This window comes from Lissotriton vulgaris, chromosome 1_1, assembly GCF_964263255.1.
Source record: "Lissotriton vulgaris chromosome 1_1, aLisVul1.2, whole genome shotgun sequence".
Classification (NCBI taxonomy): Eukaryota; Metazoa; Chordata; class Amphibia; order Caudata; family Salamandridae; genus Lissotriton; species Lissotriton vulgaris.
The window spans coordinates 1,734,356,848-1,734,375,528 of NC_141685.1; the positions used below are offsets into that span (position 1 = coordinate 1,734,356,848).

Genomic DNA, 18,681 nt, shown 5'->3' on the forward strand with positions numbered 1-18,681 from the left:
ATGGCAGCCTATGGGGCTTGTCTGTCCCTGCCTTCCTCTCTATCATTCCTGAGTCTTTGACTGGGGGAGGCAGGTTTCTCTATGGTAGAAACTAGCAGGCTGTACTGTGTGTGGTGAATTTTGGTGGAATTTCTAGTTGAAGTACTGGACAGTGTAGCCTGTGGATATAGGCTGCATTATTTGTCTTTAAATTCTCTCTTAAGTGTCTTTGCAGTTTCTGCATTATTTTGACAACTTAAGAGATTATTTTTGATTGCCGGGGTCCACGCACATGGGCGGGACTATTCACTAGATTATGACTATACACAGAGATCCCCTACTACAGAAACTGTTTAATTAGAGGGACAGAGATGCAGCGTTGCGAGTAGCACAGGAGAAATAATCTCGGCAGTATGAGGGCTCTGTTATTTCCTTATATCCGGATTTCACGTCCCGGGTACAGGAGGCCCGCCAACAGTTTGCTCAGCTGAAGCGCCAGCTACGGGACCAAAATCTAAACTACGCCATGCTGTACCTGGCGAGACTCAGTGTACATCGCCAGAGCAAATCGCAGATTTTCACAGATCCTAAGATGCTGCAGAAAGCCTTGAAGAAGTGGTCCAAGAAAAGCAACGGAGCGCCGAGCAGGACGCCTCGGACGGAGCAGCTGGAGGCAGTCTGGATGAAAAAGGACTTACGATAGAACTGCTCACCTCACAGTTAAGGTGATTGCTGGCGTGGGTGGTTGGGAGGGCCGACCGAATGAGACTGGGGATCCAGTAGTAGCGGCTTTTTAGGGGTTGCCAAGGATAACTAGTTACTAATGAACGGAGTATTATGCTCTGGAAACAAACACAGAAAGTTCAGGCTCATAATGCATGTTGAAATACAATTCAATCTAGAAAAGTACAGGGCGTGGGGGCACAGTTGTACTATTTCATGATGCACCAATTTTGCAGATGGCTGACGGTTGCGTTTTTTTTTTAGACTAGTTAGGTTCAGTTAACCTACCAGGCTTGCAACATCCGCCTACATGTGTAGCACGCTACTGGGGAACTGTTTGGATTACTATTTTGTTGTTTATTCTATTTGAGGAAAATTTGGATGGTAAACAGGCTATGCACTGTGGTATCCGGACATGGCACTAGGTCCTAGAAATGTTATTTTTCTACTGTTGTGGTGGGTTGGTGGGAGGGGGAGGTTTGCCGTGTGTGCACAGTTGGGGAAGGTGCGCCATGGGTGGTGGGGGGAGGGGCATGGGGGGTACAGAGACCAAAGTCATTTGTTTCAAAATATGTCGTAATAGTTGACTTGATACAACGCAACTTGGTTTTTCGGCACGAAGTATCAAATGGTTACACAGTGGCAGCTCCAAGCAATGCACCTCAATTTTTACTAACTTCCTAGATGCACTCTCAGACTCGTAAGATAAAAGTTTTAACTTGGAAATGTCAGGGGTCTCAATGACCATAGGAAATTGTGGAAAGTTCTGGCTTCTCTCACAAGGCGTGGTGTCGACATCCCTCTCCTGCAGGAGTCACACTTGCCTCTATACAGTGCACTGTTGCATCACAGAGGATTGCGGGGTAACCGATACGCCGCAGGGTTCACAACTCATGCCCGGGGACTGCTAACGTGGGTGCATCCCAGATCGGAACTTCACTTGGAAGCACTGGAGACCGACCCAAAGGGACGTTTTGCGGTATCGCGATGTAGTGGGAAAGGGTTTGCACTGGTTCTAGTTAACATCTATGGCCCGAACTTCGATAACCCCCACCTTTTTTGGAAAGTTACTATATAGAATGAGTCGCTATGGCACGTGTTCCCAACTCTGGGTGGGTGGGGAGTGGGTAATTTTAACAGCGTTTTTGATCACAATTTAGACAGGTCAGGGGGCCAACCTTGATGCCCAACTGCCACCGCTAGGCTATTAGGACGGCTGCCACCCCACTAGATTTATGCGATGTATGGCGTTCACGCTCACAGGGCCCGGGTGGCTTCACACACTATTCAGCATATCATACCCTCCACACTAGGATTGACTATTTCAAGAGATTTATTTACACAGATCTATGACTGATTCTACCTCACACGCTCTCGGATCACGCCCCAATACAGATGGACATTGACACCCCGCAGACAGTTATACCTCCCTTTACTTGGTGGTTCCCCCCGTATTCTTTACTGGTCGAGGCCATCGAGACATTCTTTGAGACTAATACTGGTTCGGTTGACTCTTGCCACAGTGTGGATCATCTTTAAGGTGTACATCCGTGGGATCGCCATGGCTAAGCCCTCCGGAGTCCTCTGCACCCTTCGAAAGCGCCTCGCGGATTTGGAGTCCACTTTAGCAACCCTAGAATCAGCAACTCCTAACAGGGGCAGACGATAGTATCACACAAGAACTGCGCCGTACACTGGAAGAGTATCACTCTACAGCAGATGCTGAACTAAAGCACTTGGGCAAATATGCGACCTTGCACGTATATGGGGAAGAGAGACCGCCTGGGGTCGGTCCTGGCTTCACTGCTTAGAACCCGGAGGGAGAAGTCTAATGTGACAGTCCTTCATAATGCGGAGGGGGAGCCCCCAACTGATCCAGAACACAGCAAACAGATTTAAGGAATATTATGCATCACTTTATAGCTCGGAGGGCGGGAGTGATGACGAAGCAATTTTAGCGACCACTCATATTAAATTGCCTTGGCTGCTGAATGGACACAGGGAATACCTGATGCGCCCACAACAAGTAGAAGAAATAACTTCAGCCTTAGCCGGGATGAAATCCAATAGTGCCCCCCGGAGTGGACTGTCTCACAGTCTCCTTTTACAAAGAATTCAGGGACCTATTGGTCCCACACCTAAAGACACTGTTTGAGGAAATCATTGAAGCAGGCGAAATGCCACCTTCAATGCGGGAAGCACATTGAAGGTGGCATTGTTACCATACTCAAACCTGATAAACTTCTGAATGCCTGCACCTCTTACCGCCCGTTGTCACAAGTTGTTGGCCACCCTGCAGATTCCGGGCTTTCAGAGGAGCAATAGGGACCTCCTGGAGCTAGACCTGACAGTGAGGTCCCGCAGGCAATCCAATTGCTAAATGCGGTGAAAGCTATGGGCCCCAACGGCCTACAGATTGAATTGTTCAAACTTACATCTTCAGGAGGAAAGAGGCTGTTTTGAAGGCTGTATCAGGAAAGCCAGAGGGTTTGGCGGCTGCCCGCAGATCAGGGATTAGATAAGATCATTGTGATTCATAAAGAGGGTAAGCCACCTGACCTCTGTTCATCCTACAGGCCCATACCATTGCTGAATGCAGAGGTCAAGATTTTGGCCAAGCCACTAGCAAGCAGACTAATCTAAGGGATAGGTAAATTGATCATCCCGATTAGTCAGGCTTCATGCCATGGAGAAATACTGCGATCAACCCGAGTTGCCGACATGGGGCCCGGAGACGCACGGAAATGATCCAAGTGCATTTGTAGCATCATTAGATGCCTGAATGGCCTTGGATTAAATTTTTATGCAGGCGGTGTTGGAGAGGCAGGGATTTGGGCGGAAATGTTAATTGTGTGTCCAATTGCTGTATTAAGACCCCCAAGCACAGGCTATGGTGAACGGGGGCACATAGGAGGTCTTCCAGCTGCAATCAGGCACGAGACAAGGGTGCCCCCTCTCCCCGTTGTTTTTTGCCCTTGTGCTAGAACCATTGGCTGTCTGGCTAAGAGGGAGGAGACCCATTGGTCAGGGGGCTGAGGTGCACTGAGGCCTGGGAAGTTAGAATCTCTCTCTAGGCCGAGAACATCCTCCTCTAAGTGGCGAGTTCATATGCCACGCTCCACAGGATACTCCCCATATTTGAGATTTATCAGAAGTACAAGTCCCTTATTGATGTGCTGAGTGGAACTATCCGCTGCCTCCCCGGGTATTGTGTGGCCCGGGTAGTAACAAAGATTTAAATACTTGGGAATATATGTCACAAGGGACTCAACAATTTTTATGATGCGCAACTTAGAATCCACCTTAGCGTCTGAAAGGAGATGTGCAACATTGGAGAGGCCTCCCCCCATCTCTGTCGGGTAAGGCAACGTTATTTAAGATGATGGCGCTACCTCGCTTCTTATAAATTCTTCAGAATACACCTTTTCTAGGCAACCCCCCCACTCCCCAATAGGACGCTCCTATCTGATGGGGGAGCCCACAGAATCTCCCTACAGAAACTATCTAAGGACTGGTGTTTGGCGCACAGATGCTCCTTAGCTGGAGCATCTGTGAGCCAAATAAAAACGCATAACATAACATATGACAGAGTAATAGCATTTCCAGGTCTTCAGCACTATTTATCAAGCAGCCCAACTTATAGTGGTCAATCACTGGGTCTACTTTCCACAGGAAGATCCCACTAAAACAGATAGGCAAAACATGGAAACTAGTAGGTTACCTTGTAGCACTCTGCGGAGGGAAACACTATACGCCATCCCGTACACCAGCTTCTTCTACAATTAAACTCTGGCATACTACACTGGGGTCACTGAGGTGGTTAGACCAGATCACCCAAAACATGCCATTGTGGGAAATCAGCGCAATTGGGTCTCCTGGGAGGACACAAGGGTTTTGATAAGTGGGATTTGATTGGCCTCTCCAGTGTGGGAGATATGTGGGTAGATGGAGAGGTGAAATCCTTGGGCGACTTACAGCAGGAATACCAGTTGGAGCCCTTAGAGACTTTTCCCTACTCGCAGATTAGACATGCCCTGATGGGGGTGACCAAGAGGAGAATTACTACCCGAGGCTTCTCCCTTAGAGGATAGATTGCTGGAGGAGTATATGCGCAAAAATGCAATTTGCCTGACTTCCCAAAACTGCTGAACAACTCCCCTGACCCCCCCTACTGAAGCTCTGTGAGAAATGATAGGGCGACTTGGGAAAGTTTGTGGATGAGGAGTGGCAAGAGGCATTGGCATCAGCAGAAGTGGCGATCTATTCATGTGTTAGGTTGGTGTAACTTAAGATTCTGCATAGGATCTACTATGCGACCACCACACTGGTCAAAATGGGTAAAGTGGAGTCACCACAGTGTCCCAAATTGAATGGAGCTGAGGGTGCGTTTTTCCACATGCTGTGGGAATGTCGGGAATTCAGGCATTCTGGGCACAGTAGTATCCTGAGCCGGAGCATCGTGCGGAGAAATTATGGCCAACCCCCTCTGCTCCGCGGTGTCTTTTGAACATATGGAAAGCAACACATTTAACGAATACAGACTGGCTCTGGGTCACACTAGGCTTCATGGTGGTAAAACAAAATATAGCGAGATTGTGGAGGGTGCCACCAACTCCGAAACTGAGTGACTGGAAAGCTGACATGGATTGGCAGATGCAGGCCGAAAGAGCGGTTTATGAGGGCAGGGGGTGTCCTCATAAGTGAGCAAAGATTTGGGGGAAATGGAATGAAAGTAGGGGAATGCTGTGCACACCTATTGAGCGAGCGGGGCCACAGATATTGGAGGGATTGGGTATAACATGATAGAGTTGGCAGGGGTGCTGCATCAATTGGGGCCACTGGACATCATGAGGGAAGAACTGTAAGGGACATACCTATTAATGTACGACATACGTTTACAGTCATTACTATATTGTACTTGTTTTTCTTTTGAAATAAAATTAATTGATAAACAAAATGTTGATTGGATTCATACACCAACTGGAGTCTAAAGCAGAGTGCCTTGAAGAGCCAAGTGGAGCCCCTAATATCGGAGGCTTTCATCTGCTACACCAGCAAAGGATTAACAGTGGAAAAACTTTCTTTTTGAGAGGCCAAAAGCTGAATAATTGCACATATAGAACCCTCAAAAGCATTTAGCATTAATTTAAATTGAAAAAAGGATTGAAGAGCTGTAGAATTGAAAGGATTTCACCTCGAATCAACAACAAAAATCAAAGCTTTAAAAATAATATGGAGATGCGAGGGCGGGGGGTGGAGATACTGAAGCTTAACAAAAACTGAATTGGGACAAGAAATCACTGTGCAGGAGAAAATTTGAGGAAACCTACAAAAGTATTGTAGGACCCTTGGGTTGCGGCTTCTGAGTGGTGGCTTACCCAGTGAACTAATGTTCACAAGATGCTGCCACACAGTATTCCCATGACCGATTTGGAGGGGTGCTGAATTGGTCCATTCTGGGCTGGGTATTTAGCGAGTGGTCTTCCTACTTTCTTCTTCTAAAGGATTGCGCCTAGCTTGATGTATAGACCATATAATCAAGAATGATTCTGTCTGATTCACTTAATATGTATGTATGGAAAGCAGATAGTGCAAAAACATATTGCAAAGAGACAAACTGATATTAATTTATGAAAGCAATGCACCAATCAAATATACAATGGTTTCTGGTAAGGTGCTCCATGATAAGTGCAAACGAGCTTCTGCAAAGATTAGTGTATAAAATATAACAAAGATGACAACGCAACATTCACATTCATTCTATATGAAAGCCTTGTCCAAACATATAATTCATAGTCTCTACAGTTGGGATATTTCAGAATAATTTCAAAGGACTGTATTGGCCCAACTTTAGTCTTTTAGATACAGGCAGAAAATATGCATTTTTCGTGGAGCATCTCAGCAGAAATCATAGTACACTTGATTGGTGCAATGCTTTCATAAATTGATATCTATGTTTTTTTTCTTAACTCCTGTGTGTGTTTTTTGCAATCTGTTTTTGCATTACCTTCTTTCAATACATATTAAGTGAATCTGACAACCTTTTTATGGGATACAAGATCTAGAACGAGGTTATGAGGAACAAAGGGTAACCCAATAATAGATAGACTGATGTAAAGACAGATTTTAAAGCACTTCCACCACCAACCCATTTCACATGTGCTTAGCAATTCATTTTTTACAGAAAGGTATTTAGGTACAGGGGATTTCCCAACTCGATAGGCACAAAACTGAATGCATTTGGGAAAAGAAAAAACTCAATGAAAAATTAGAAAAACTCAAGAGAAACATCGTTTTAAAGTCCAGTCCGACACTTTTTGCACAGCGTGGTTTCAAGCAGAGACTGCAATGCAGTGAGCTACACAAGATATACAATAAATAACAGTGATTAAAGAGACAATAATAACAGTCAAATTAGTAGAGCAGAAAAGCTTTTGACATACCGTTCCAGCAGTGTCTAAGATTTCAAGCATGCATTGTTGACAGTCCACTTCAACTTGCTGTGGTGACAAAAAAAATAGGCTTGCATAAGATGACAACGAAGTGCACTACTTACAACTTCATTAAATGCAAATAAAAAAACATCCTGGTAAAAAGAATGCAAAAAATGACAGCTCACTAGTGAATTATGAAAACAATCTGGTACAGCTCAGCATTAACACGCAAACAGAGCACAAAGTTGAGAATAAATTAGTGATGAGTGTGAGCCTCCACTTCTGCAGTCTTTATCAAAACTAGAAAAGAAATTATAACTTAGGTCGCAACACAAATACTTGGAGCAAAAATAAAACCCATGTATTGTTCTCACCTTTAGTCCGATCGAAAACAAACTAACTAGATCTAACGTGGATGTCTAGGAGATATGACCTACAAAATAAAGGTAACCGCTAGATTTTTTGCACATTTAGACTCCAACTAAATTAGCCCTCTGAAAACAAATACACTGGAAACATTTGTAAAAGGAAATGGAGGACTGGAAAAACTGTGCCCAAGTGACAAAGCTTTTTTGGGACCCTATTTTAGAAACACAATATGTGGAGATTCTTATCTTGCTGTTCGAAAAAAACAGAGTAACTATGCTGGCTTGGACATCACTTGGAACAGGCAACAAAAGTCCTGGGGGAGGAGAAATACGTGCTAAAGGCACTTCTTATGCACACATTTTTATATGCACACGCAAACACTGAATATTAATATATATATATATATATATATATATATATTATACATACATACATATACAGGTCCACAGTTCTAAGGCGCGGGGTGCACTCCTAGTCAGCACGTCAAATTAAGGCATGAAGCAATCACCCAACGACAGCAGAGCCTGACGCGTTTCGGGACTACGCCCTTCTTCTGAGGCTTCTCTGCATACTGTGTGACTGCCAAACATCAGACTCCAGTGTATTTTCCCTTTTTATTGTTAACACAGTCAAACTCAGGTGAGTACTTTAGAACAAAACCATTTGCATTTTGGGACCGGTAGTCTTGCGCGAACTATGGTTCAGACGCTGGTGTGCTAATCAGCGGTGCGGACTTATCTGGCATAAACTGGAGTGGGTGAGAACTCAGCAAACATCCCCGTGATGATTTGAATATTTTACTGGATGCCTGCCATCAGCCCACTGGGGTGTCATGATAACAAGACTACCGGTCCCAAAATGCAATTGATATATATATATATATATATATATATACATATATATACACACACACGAAACAGCGACTCCCTCCTCCCTGGTTGGAAAGAGAGTCACGGACCCAATCTTCGTGGCAGAAAACAGTGTATTCAATAATAAGCCGTATGACGCGTTTCGGGCAGGGAAATGCCCTTGACCACATAGCGAAAGCGTGGTCCATCTTCTATTTTTATCTTTGCATTGTGGTATACACCCATAGTTGAAAAACAAAATACTTGAGTGACATTTTTACAGACAGTCTTTCTTTTAACCTCTGCTAGTTTAACCACTGGAGCCATTCTACACATATTAGGTTCCATGTTTATAAATAATAACTTGTAACTTAGTGAATTTGCACTCTATTGTAATGCACCATATTAAATATTACATAAATACATACATATATAAACAAATACATAACTAAATAAGAAAGCTTAAAATCACATAATGAAACATTATTAAGTAACAAAATATAATAAATAGAATTTAAGAGAAAAATTGCAATCCCATCTTTGTAATCAGTGATAACAAACAACTGAAACAATTATTACTGCATGAATGCTTCGAGAGATACAAGCATGGAAACTGTGCAAAAGCGCTATCAAGATTGTACTTCAGGCACTCCTTCCAAAAGACGTAACTGCACTCTGCAAGAGCTTGGCAAGAGTTTATTTTCAATTCCAAGCCATGATTTAAACCCAACGCTGCCCCCCAGAGCTGGTATAGCCCACCGTCCCTCGCAGACCCGGCATAACCTCAGCCTTAGAAATAACAGCTTGGCATAACCCCTTCTGCACCTGAGTTAGTCTGCGCGTCGGCAATGCCCGATGACCCCGCGCTAGGGCAGACTATCCGTGGAGAGCATGCCCCATGCGGCCCTGGCACAAAGAACGCACCCAAAAGCTCCTCTGGTTCTGGCATGACCCCTCCTGACCCGGACATAACCCCCATCCGATTAGCATAACCCAGGCACTGTCCACATACCTCGTTTCTGCACACGTACATTGGCACATTCACCCCACGCCTCTGGCACAGTCACTTCTGCCCTAGTTTTTCTTTCCCTTTGCGCCCCTATCAGGAAAATAAAAATGCGCACCCCCTTTCCCTCCCCCACCACAAACAAAAGGTGGGCTGCCTGAGGAGAGAGCCCAGTCTATCAGGGCGCTGCAGGACACTGCCTTGGCCATTTCTGTCTTCATTACAGGAGAAATGTAACAACTTGATCCGGGTCCGTCATTTATGCAGTTTGAGCTATTGACATTGTCAATAACAATGCCCTTTATTTATGCTTTGGTTATCAAAACCTAAATAAAAGGCATTGTCATTTACAATGCCAATAGCTTAAACCAGCGTAAATGTGAGACCTATTGCATTACAATGCTTGTTATCATTTGGGAAGGCAGTCCGGAACAAGCTAAGGAATTCATTTCTGCACTTAATGACAACGAGGTGAACCTGAAATTCGAGGGCAAAATAAGTAACTCTTGCCTTGAATTCTTGGATATACAGGTTGAGGTAGTCAATGATCAATTAACATCTAGACTTTATCGCAAGAAAAAGGCAGGGAATACCCTGCTACATGCAGAGAGTGGTCATTCCAAGGTCTTAATTCAAAGTATCCCCTATTGGGAATTTCTCCGGGCTCTGAGAAATTGTAGCTCGAATACTGATTTTGAAGATGATTGCAAATGCATGAGAGAAAGGTTTTTGGACAGAGGATATAACTTGAATTCCATTGAAAATGCACGTATCAAAGCTGCTAAATTTGAACAGGCTGAGCTATTGGCTCCTAAGGAAAATACAGATAAAGAGGAGGATAGTATCATTAGATGCATAACAACGTATAACTCAAACTCACATGATGTGAGAGAATGTTTTAAACATTGGAGAATCTTAAAAACTGAACTAACTCTGGAAGGGGTCAAAACATGACATTTAGGAAAGCTAACTCCTTAAAAGACAGATTATGCAGGAATGAAGTTACTAATGTGAAATCCTAAAGTAGTACCATTCAAGGCTTCTATACCTGCAAGTCATGTAAAGCCTGCAAATTTAGCTCTAATGTGAAGAATGCTTATCACCCAGTGACTGATGTAGAGAGACCGATAGAGAAACATTTGACGTGTTTATCAGATTTTTGGGTCTACGTTCTGATGTGCCCATGTGCAAAGAAGTATGTGGGCAGCACTATGTTTGCTGGAAAAAAACGCATATTAAGAGCGCATGCGAGCAATACAATACAAAACAAGGATAAGCTGTCCCCAGTGGCGCGTCATTTTGATGAATTACATCAAAGTAATCGCAATTTATTGAGATTCTTTGAAATTGACCGGGTCCCCCATACTGTAAGGGGTGGGGACAGAATTCGGAGACTACGCCAATCAGAGTCTACCTATATTATGGAATTAGACACCAAAATTCCTGGGGACTGAATTCGGAAGAAGAGCTGTTTTGGTTTTTAGGTGAATAAATAAAACAGGCTTATTCAAATCATGCTTCTGTTCTATGTAAATACTCTGGTTTTGACAAACTATTAATTGTGGCTCTCATTACCTCAAGTACTGCTAATCTGTATGATATTAATGTATTATAATGCACTTTCACTATTCACATTGTCTTGTTGATTTAGACTAAATTGTTCACTCTGTATGAGCCATGATTTGTTCATGGCTCATACAGACATGTTGTTTGTTTTTCTCAGGTGGTGTGCAAATTATGGAGATAACTAATACTGTTGAAGGACCACAATACTACCACTGCTGTTAGAAATTGCCAACATGCATGTCGATTGTATGTCCTGAGGGGCTAGCAAGAAACCCTTTTGTGTGGCTACCGTATATATATATTGATTTACCCACTTGGGTATAGTACTTGTATTATGTAATAAGTCGGGCACACAATTTCACTCATGTAGACTATCAAAATATGTTATGTTTAGTTTGGAGGAACACATAATTAAACGAAGTATACCTTACCCACTTGGGAAGAATTGCTGGTAGCCTAATGAGTGTATTACTACGATTCTGTGGTTCGGCTATGATTTGGTCTAACAATGAGGCTTGTCTTGCTTATGCTTATATTTACAGTATGAAATTATCAGCAGTGAGATTATAGGTCTGCTCTACAATAATAATTCTCTTGTTGTGAGCAACTATATTCTTTTAGCATTTCACAATTATTCAAGCAATATGGAGTAAAATAATTAACCATGTGCACAAAATAGGATTTGTATTGGGCTTATGTGGCCGATTCCGGATGATGACAGATGCGTGTACATTATGCCGTAGCTTCGAGTGCGGGTAGAGTTGCAAGAATTAACGTAATTTATATTCACTGAAACAAAAATAATGGGGACAGCTCAAATACTGTGTCCCGGGGAGCCATCCCCCTGGAGGGAGCATTTTTAAAGCTCACACTGGGTGGACATAGATATGCCTTCCTTGATCATAGGAGCGTGAGCTGAGAAGGCATGTCTGCTCTCACTTGGCAGAAGCTTTATTTGTTCGCTCCAGTCGTGTGGGAGCAGACTTGTTTCCCTGCCCGCACTCTTTCAGGCAGGGATACACTGGGCGGGAGCAAACAAAAACAGCTGCTCCCGCCAGGTGAGGGCAATGTCAGCTCCCAATGGACGCTGGATGGGTGCAAATGGGGATCTGGCTGGGGATGTAGGGTTTCCTCCTGCAGGATCCAACTGGGGAGGTAGGAGGGAGGTATGGGGGTGGACTCAACGGGACACCCACCTAGAACAAGCATTGCCAAAGCCAATAGGTTTCGTCTATGCGAGAACTGATAACTTTGACAATGTTTTGTACAGCAGCGTGGGCTGGTGTGCAACACAGCTTAAAGAAGAAAAAACATCACATGTCACATTTTTATCTGCAAGAGCCAAGGTGGCCTCTCTTGTCTGTGCCTTCATTGAAGTATGTTTTTATCTGTGCCCCGATACAGAGGTCACACGTGCAGGGTCTTTGGGCATGTATGATCTGTACTTAGTACTAGCAAAATATCACGTGTATGGAGTTGAGGTGTAAAGTGTACTCAACAACGAACTCACTTGCAGGAGCTGATGGCCATGGCTGTGTGATCACAAAGATCTATGCAGGAGCTGACGGATCACATAGATCTCACTAGCAGGAGCTGGGGGCTGTTTGATGTATGCCGTGTGCTTAAAAATATATAGTATGCAGCAGAGGGGTGCGGCTGACAATGAAAGCACTGATGTGTATCAGAGAGAGCTTATTTAAGACTGTCGGATTGGGTACCTCTTCGATTTAAGGGTTGGAGAAACCCTGTCAGGTGGGGGGTGATCTACCCCTTTGGAGGTGAGGGACTTGTCTGTACAATATATTAACACAGCAGGGGACAGCAGAGCCATTCCCGAATCTGACCAGAAACCCCCGATATATATTCCATAACAAGGTTGCTTGTATGCAGCAGTATAAGCAAAAGACTAAGTTGGGCTAGCAGGGGTGTGCGGCTAGGGAGGCCGGCGATTCTAGTGTGACAACGATGTTTTATGGAGCGCTGTACCCGACTGTACCGAGAGGCGCCTTACAGCACAAAGCCAGAATCGTAACAATGCTTCTGGAAGCAGGCCCTGCTACAACGCTGTTTGTTTATTGCGGGGGGCGGGATGCGGCGCTGAACCAACAGGTCAGATGTGATCAGACTGTCCCATTTGGGATGGGTTGTTATGCCACATTATTTCCCCCGGGGACTCCCAGAACCGTGGAGTAGAGATGTGAAAAACAGTGAATGAGGGATGCAGGGTGGGCGAATTTCACAGGACTGGGAGTTACCAGGTCTCTCGGGCTCTCTGGAGCACTGACTGTCGAGGGGAGCTTTGCTGCTTGGCGGGGGCTTCTGCCGTTAGCGATGCAAATGGCACGCAAGAACCTGCTGTGCTTCTTAGCTTGTTGTATTTTATATTTATTGAACGCTTGATTCATGGGCCTATCCCTCGGATTCCTGGAGGGGAGCCCCTCCTTTTAAAGTGATAGAATATAAAACTTAATAGAGCCTAGTCCTTAATGCCGGTTTTAGCGAGATGCAGTCTGGACTGAAAACGCCAGAGTCTGGAATCAACGACAGGGACACTTTCTGTAAATAGATAATTTGCGTGCATTAAAAAAAAAATAAACTACCTCAGCCTAAACAGCCGGTCTCTCCTTTAATCTTTTTTGTTGGCTTTGAGCTGCTCGCGGGGTATGCAGTCCAATGGAATGGGGGTAGGTATATACGGGACCCCAATGCTCCTTTAACCAAACCAACAAACTCCCCATCATTCCCATGAACAAAGGACTGGGGCACACCGAAGACACTCCGCCATATCCAACGCTGAAGGCACCCCTTTCATTCCTATGAAGTATGGGCCGGGGCACAGGGAAGAGGCCTCTTGCTTTCCTGTGGACCAGAACGGGGCTCTACGACGACACGCCCTCCCTTTCCTAAGGACCAGGGCTACGGGCAGACTGCAGACACACCTATCAATCCCACTAACAAGGTAGTGGCTGAAGCTCATGTCCCATGGACCAGAGAATGGGAACAGGACACACTCGCGGCCCCCTCATCGCCGCGGACTACAGCTATAGGTTGATCAGTGAACTAGCGCACCCTAACGACCGCTCATCACACATGCTTACAGCAGACACAGGCACACAACAAAGGCAGCCCCACTGCCTTGTGCACACGAGACGGAGACACACTGACGCCACCCCTCCGCTCCCAAAGAACCAGAGACTGGTACAAACTGAAGATGCGCTCAAGACTCTATGACGAAGGGAATGGGGCACACTCGATACCGCCTCACCTCAAAAGGAACCAGAGGCTGACACACTGAATACAAGTTTGCGCTATACAAAACTCCTCAAGTAAAAATAGAGCCGTCCCAGTTGGACGGGCTTGGCCTGACTTAAGAGTGTGGTAAAAGGTTTATTAGCTTCTTTATGGGGCCATCTGTTTTGCCCCATAAAGAAGATAAGAAACCTTTTACCACACACGTAAGTCAAGGAAGCCAGTCCAAGTGGGACGGCTCTAAAAGAGAAAAGAGTACTTCACTGGGACCTCTTTTCCAATGGCTGGCCACCATTTAGCATGAAGCCACCTAATGGAAAAGAGGGGCGGGGCTTAACCTCGCTAGTGAAACGTACTCTAACTCATTAAATCTCAGCAGCGAGACTGGGCATGTGCGCAGCCTACGCTAGCCGAGAACTAAAAAAATGGGTGGCCTCCCTTTCCATAAGCTTCTCCGCCATGGATACTGCCACCCCAGGGCTAACTCCTACTATGTCCCGGGGTGAGCCCTCGACATAGCTGTTTTCTTTAACGCTCCTGCCAAGCCATTGCAAACGGTGCTCTGCTTTGAACTTGACATTTTGCTTTCGGCAGGGACTGCCGGGGCCTTGAGGCTTCTCCTGTGGTCCCCAACAGAGTGGATGCTCTGGGTGGGACCAGAGTACCCACAAGTGAGTAGGTAAGTCATTGTATATGTGAGTTTATGGTTGCATTAATGGCTATATGGGTGAGTTGATGTGAGAGTGGCTCTATGAATCAGTGAGTAAGTGCGTGAGTGTGGATGATGCCATCAGTGATGTAATTTGAGATGTCATGACTGATGTAATATCCGAGGTCAAAAGCTGTGCATTGCGGGTGGGGTAAGGTGAATTTAGCTCGGATAACTAGAAGTGCTAAATTTCTATGGCGTTGTCAAATGTCAGCCTAACTATAACTTGAGCATCAATAGTGTTCTAGAGTGGTGCATATCTATTTAAATTTTGGGATGTTCCCTTTAATTTATGCAGCACCTGAAGCCAGTAATGGTATTGCTTTAAGATAATATATAATACCGATGCTCAGAGTGAAATAAGCTCTCGTCACCATAGACTGTGGGGAGCGTCCAAGATTCACAAGAAGCAAAGTCCTGAATGGTTCATAATGCTCTTCCTCAACAAGAGGAATAAGGATTATGTTACTTAGGTAAAGTGATTCCTCCTCTCTGTGATATTGCGCATGGGCATCGACTGCATTGTTGGATTGTTTTCCCACAGTTGGGTGGGAATGGAGTGTGAGCAAGTGTCCGTAAATAGAAGAACATGCATATATTATACTTAGATGCTTCCACAGGTAGAGGGTGAGTGCATGTGAATTTACAGCACTGCATGCCACGAACAGATGCTTACAGGTTAGGTAATAATCCATTCAATGGCATGTGTAGCTGTAGATACACATACTCTGCAGACACTATAAAGCAGCACCCTCCAGAAAGCAGAGGCTAACCTGTGGGTGTGCAGTTATTTGGAAAAGGTTGTGTAGCACTTGCTTCTCCTACATTTGCTTGTTGATGAGCCAATACATCCACACAGTAATGTTTAGTGAAAATGTGTGGGGTTGACCATGTAGCTGCTTTACAAATCTCAGCTATTGGTATATCGCCTAGGAAAGCCAAAAATGCTCCTATGTTGATATGTTGAGAGTAGAGTGTGCTCTAGGAGGGAAGGGCAAAGTTTTTGTTTTTTAGCTTTGACGTAACATGTCTGAATGCAATTAATTATCCATCTAGGAACACCCGATTTTGATATGGGCTGTCCTATGCGAGGGGGGTGAAAAAAACTACTAAGAATTGCTTGGTTTTACTAAATTCTTTAGTTCTGTCAATATACCATAGTACCTTAAAGCTCTTTTAACATCTAGCGTCTGAAAGGCTCTTTCTGCAACTGAAACAGGTTGCGAAAAGAAGACTGGTAATTCAACTGACTGATTTAGGTGAAAAGTAGAAACTTCCTTTGGAAGGAATGTTGGGATAGTTCGAAGGACTACTATATTTCTGTGCAGCCGGGGTTACTTCGAAGGACAACCCTATCTCTGTGTAGTTGGGAGAAAGGTTCTTCCAACTTTAGTGCCTGGAGATCACTGACTCGTCTAAAAGAAGTGATGGCTATTAAAAAGGCTTCCTTCCAAGATGGAAATTGGAGAAGGCAAATAGGCAATGGTTCAAATGTGCACAAACCAGCTGTTTGGAAAATGTGATGTATAATACTCCATCGTGAACCCCTATTTTTATAATTCACAAAAGGAGACCCTCCCCCCTCACAAACCTCCCTTGGAAGAGTTGAGTTTGCTCACTCACGGAAACTTGGGCCATTTATTTGTGTTCCCATCACTGTCAAATTTAACAGGTAGCCACTAGTCAGACTATCATTAAACCTTCCAGCAGTACTTTAATGTGGAGGTACTTATTTAGTTTGAAGGGGGGGGGGTTTAGTACCAGCACTTCTCAGAAGGAGTTCATTACTTTTAATCAGACTACCATCACTGCTTAATAGCAAAGAGGTACTCTGGGATAATAGCAAAGAGGTACTCTGGGATATTGAGTACCAGTACATCTATATTTCAATTTCAAGCATTGCTTGCCTTTTTACTGTACTGTGTTGTACTGCAGAAATGGGTAATAGAGTTGCTTGCAATGCTATGCCATCTTACATTAGCAACAACTTTTTCAGCATACGCACTATGCATTATTTCAAGTTGCAGTGCGCAACACACATAGCTGCTTCAGTCAAGGAGAGTTAGGTTTTTTGAAAGGGTAGATGTTCAGGCAAATTCACACATGAACATCTGCATTCAGCGTTCATAAGAGTGTCATATCCGTGCATATTTGCTAGTGTCCTCTGTCTTTTCCACAAAACTAGTGCTGATGCAGTGCTAACATCTTCTTACAGACACTGCTTTATCTCTTCATATCAGAGCATATGTAGTTTGGAAACATCTGATGAGGGTAACCTATAGTAGGTAAAGCAGTGAAGGTCTACATGCATTACCAAACAGCTTTGCTAGAAACTTCTTCCATAACCAAATGTTGTGAATTAATAGACTTGCAATGTAAAAAAAAAAAAAAAAAAAAATGATCCACTGGCTTACACTTAAGCAGAAAGTCACTGAAGTCATCAATGCTGGCTCATCATGCTCAAAACAAAGTGATTTAGTCAATAGAAAACTAAGTGTTGCAAATACGATGTTGAATATTTATCAGTGGGTTTCACAGGTTCAGAAAACGAACAGCATCAAATGGAAGGAGTAGTTTCTTACCTGTAACTCCAGTTCCGTAGTAGGGGTATCTCTGTGATAGTCCTAATCAGGTGAATAGTCTCGCCCATGTGCATGGACCCCGGAGGACTTCATTAGATATATCCTCTTAAGTTGTCCTCTTCTGCAGTCCTGCATAGACACTTAAGAGATAATAGACAATAATGCAGCCTAAAAACAACTAGGCTACGCTGGCCATTACTTCATCCTGAAGAGAAAAAGATAGCCAGGTAACAGTTAAATGAAACTATTTTACTGAGTTTCACACATAGAAAAGATCCTTTTTTCATGCTAGAGATGACGGGTTGGACAGGCAAGCCCCCATAGGCTGCCATTATGTGTCTGTAAATGGATACAGTGCCTTTAAGAATCAATCCAGAGACCATCGCTATCCCATGACGCACAGCCAAAGGCCAGATACTTTCAGTTCTTTTTGAAGGCATATAAAGCAGGGCCTCCTTAATTCTGGATATTACTGTTTCAACCACCTGGGAGGAGGGCGGGTTGCTTAGGACTATCACAGAGATACCCCTACTACAGAACTGGAGTTCCAGGTAAGAAACTACTCCTTCTGTAGTATGGGATCTCTGTGTATAGTCATAATCAAGTGAGTAGAATAGCAAGCCCATTCCCAAAGAAGAAACAAACAGACCCACTATAGTGCAAAAGATTCCTCAGTGAAGCCTGCCCAACCTGAGCATCTGCCCTGGCATCAGAGCTCAGGCAGTAGTGTTTAGCAAAGGTATGGACTGACTTCCAAGTGGCAGCCTTACAGATTTCTGCAATAGGGACGTTACGGAGTCAAGCCGCTGTAGCAGCTTTACCTCTGGTAGAGTGAGCCTTAGGCTTACTAACTAGAGTCTAGTTGGCTTTCTGATAACACAACTGAATACAGGACACAATCCACCTAGAGATGGATTGCTTGGAAGCAGCAAGACCAGCCCTGACAGAGCCATTGTCAACAAACAACTGATCCAATCTACGAATCTCCTTAGTCTTATCTAAGTAGAACTTCAACACCCTTCTAACATCGAGAGAATGAAGGAATCTCTCAGCAGGAAAGGAAGGATACTGAAAAATGTGGGTAGAGCAAAGCGTTTGATTCACATGAAACTCTGACACTACTTTCCGAAGGAATTTAGGGTGAGTTCTCATGACTACCTTCGAAGAATGAAACACAGGCTCTTGACAACAGAGAGCCTGGATTTCACTCACCCTG

General features: G+C 44.2%; 1 protein-coding gene and 1 long non-coding RNA gene across 9 annotated transcripts in view; one reads left to right on the forward strand and one right to left on the reverse strand.

Annotated features, from left to right (window-relative positions):
• Positions 1-11,214, forward strand: part of LOC147751123 (uncharacterized) — a 426,133-nt gene extending 414,919 nt beyond the window's left edge. For both annotated transcript variants that reach the window (XR_015295544.1, XR_015295540.1), the window contains exon 4: positions 11,083-11,214. This is a non-coding gene — a long non-coding RNA (uncharacterized LOC147751123). The remainder of the gene's footprint in view (positions 1-11,082) is intronic.
• RAP1B (RAP1B, member of RAS oncogene family) overlaps positions 1-18,681 on the reverse strand; it is a 461,814-nt gene that overhangs the window by 238,793 nt on the left and 204,340 nt on the right. For 6 of the 7 annotated variants that reach the window (XM_086919007.1, XM_086919012.1, XM_086919008.1 and 3 more), the window contains one exon: positions 7,146-7,202. The exons of the other annotated variant lie outside the window; for it this stretch is intronic. In XM_086919007.1, coding sequence (XP_086775133.1) covers positions 7,146-7,202 — 57 coding nt within the window. The remainder of the gene's footprint in view (positions 1-7,145; positions 7,203-18,681) is intronic. 7 annotated transcript variants of the gene reach the window in all.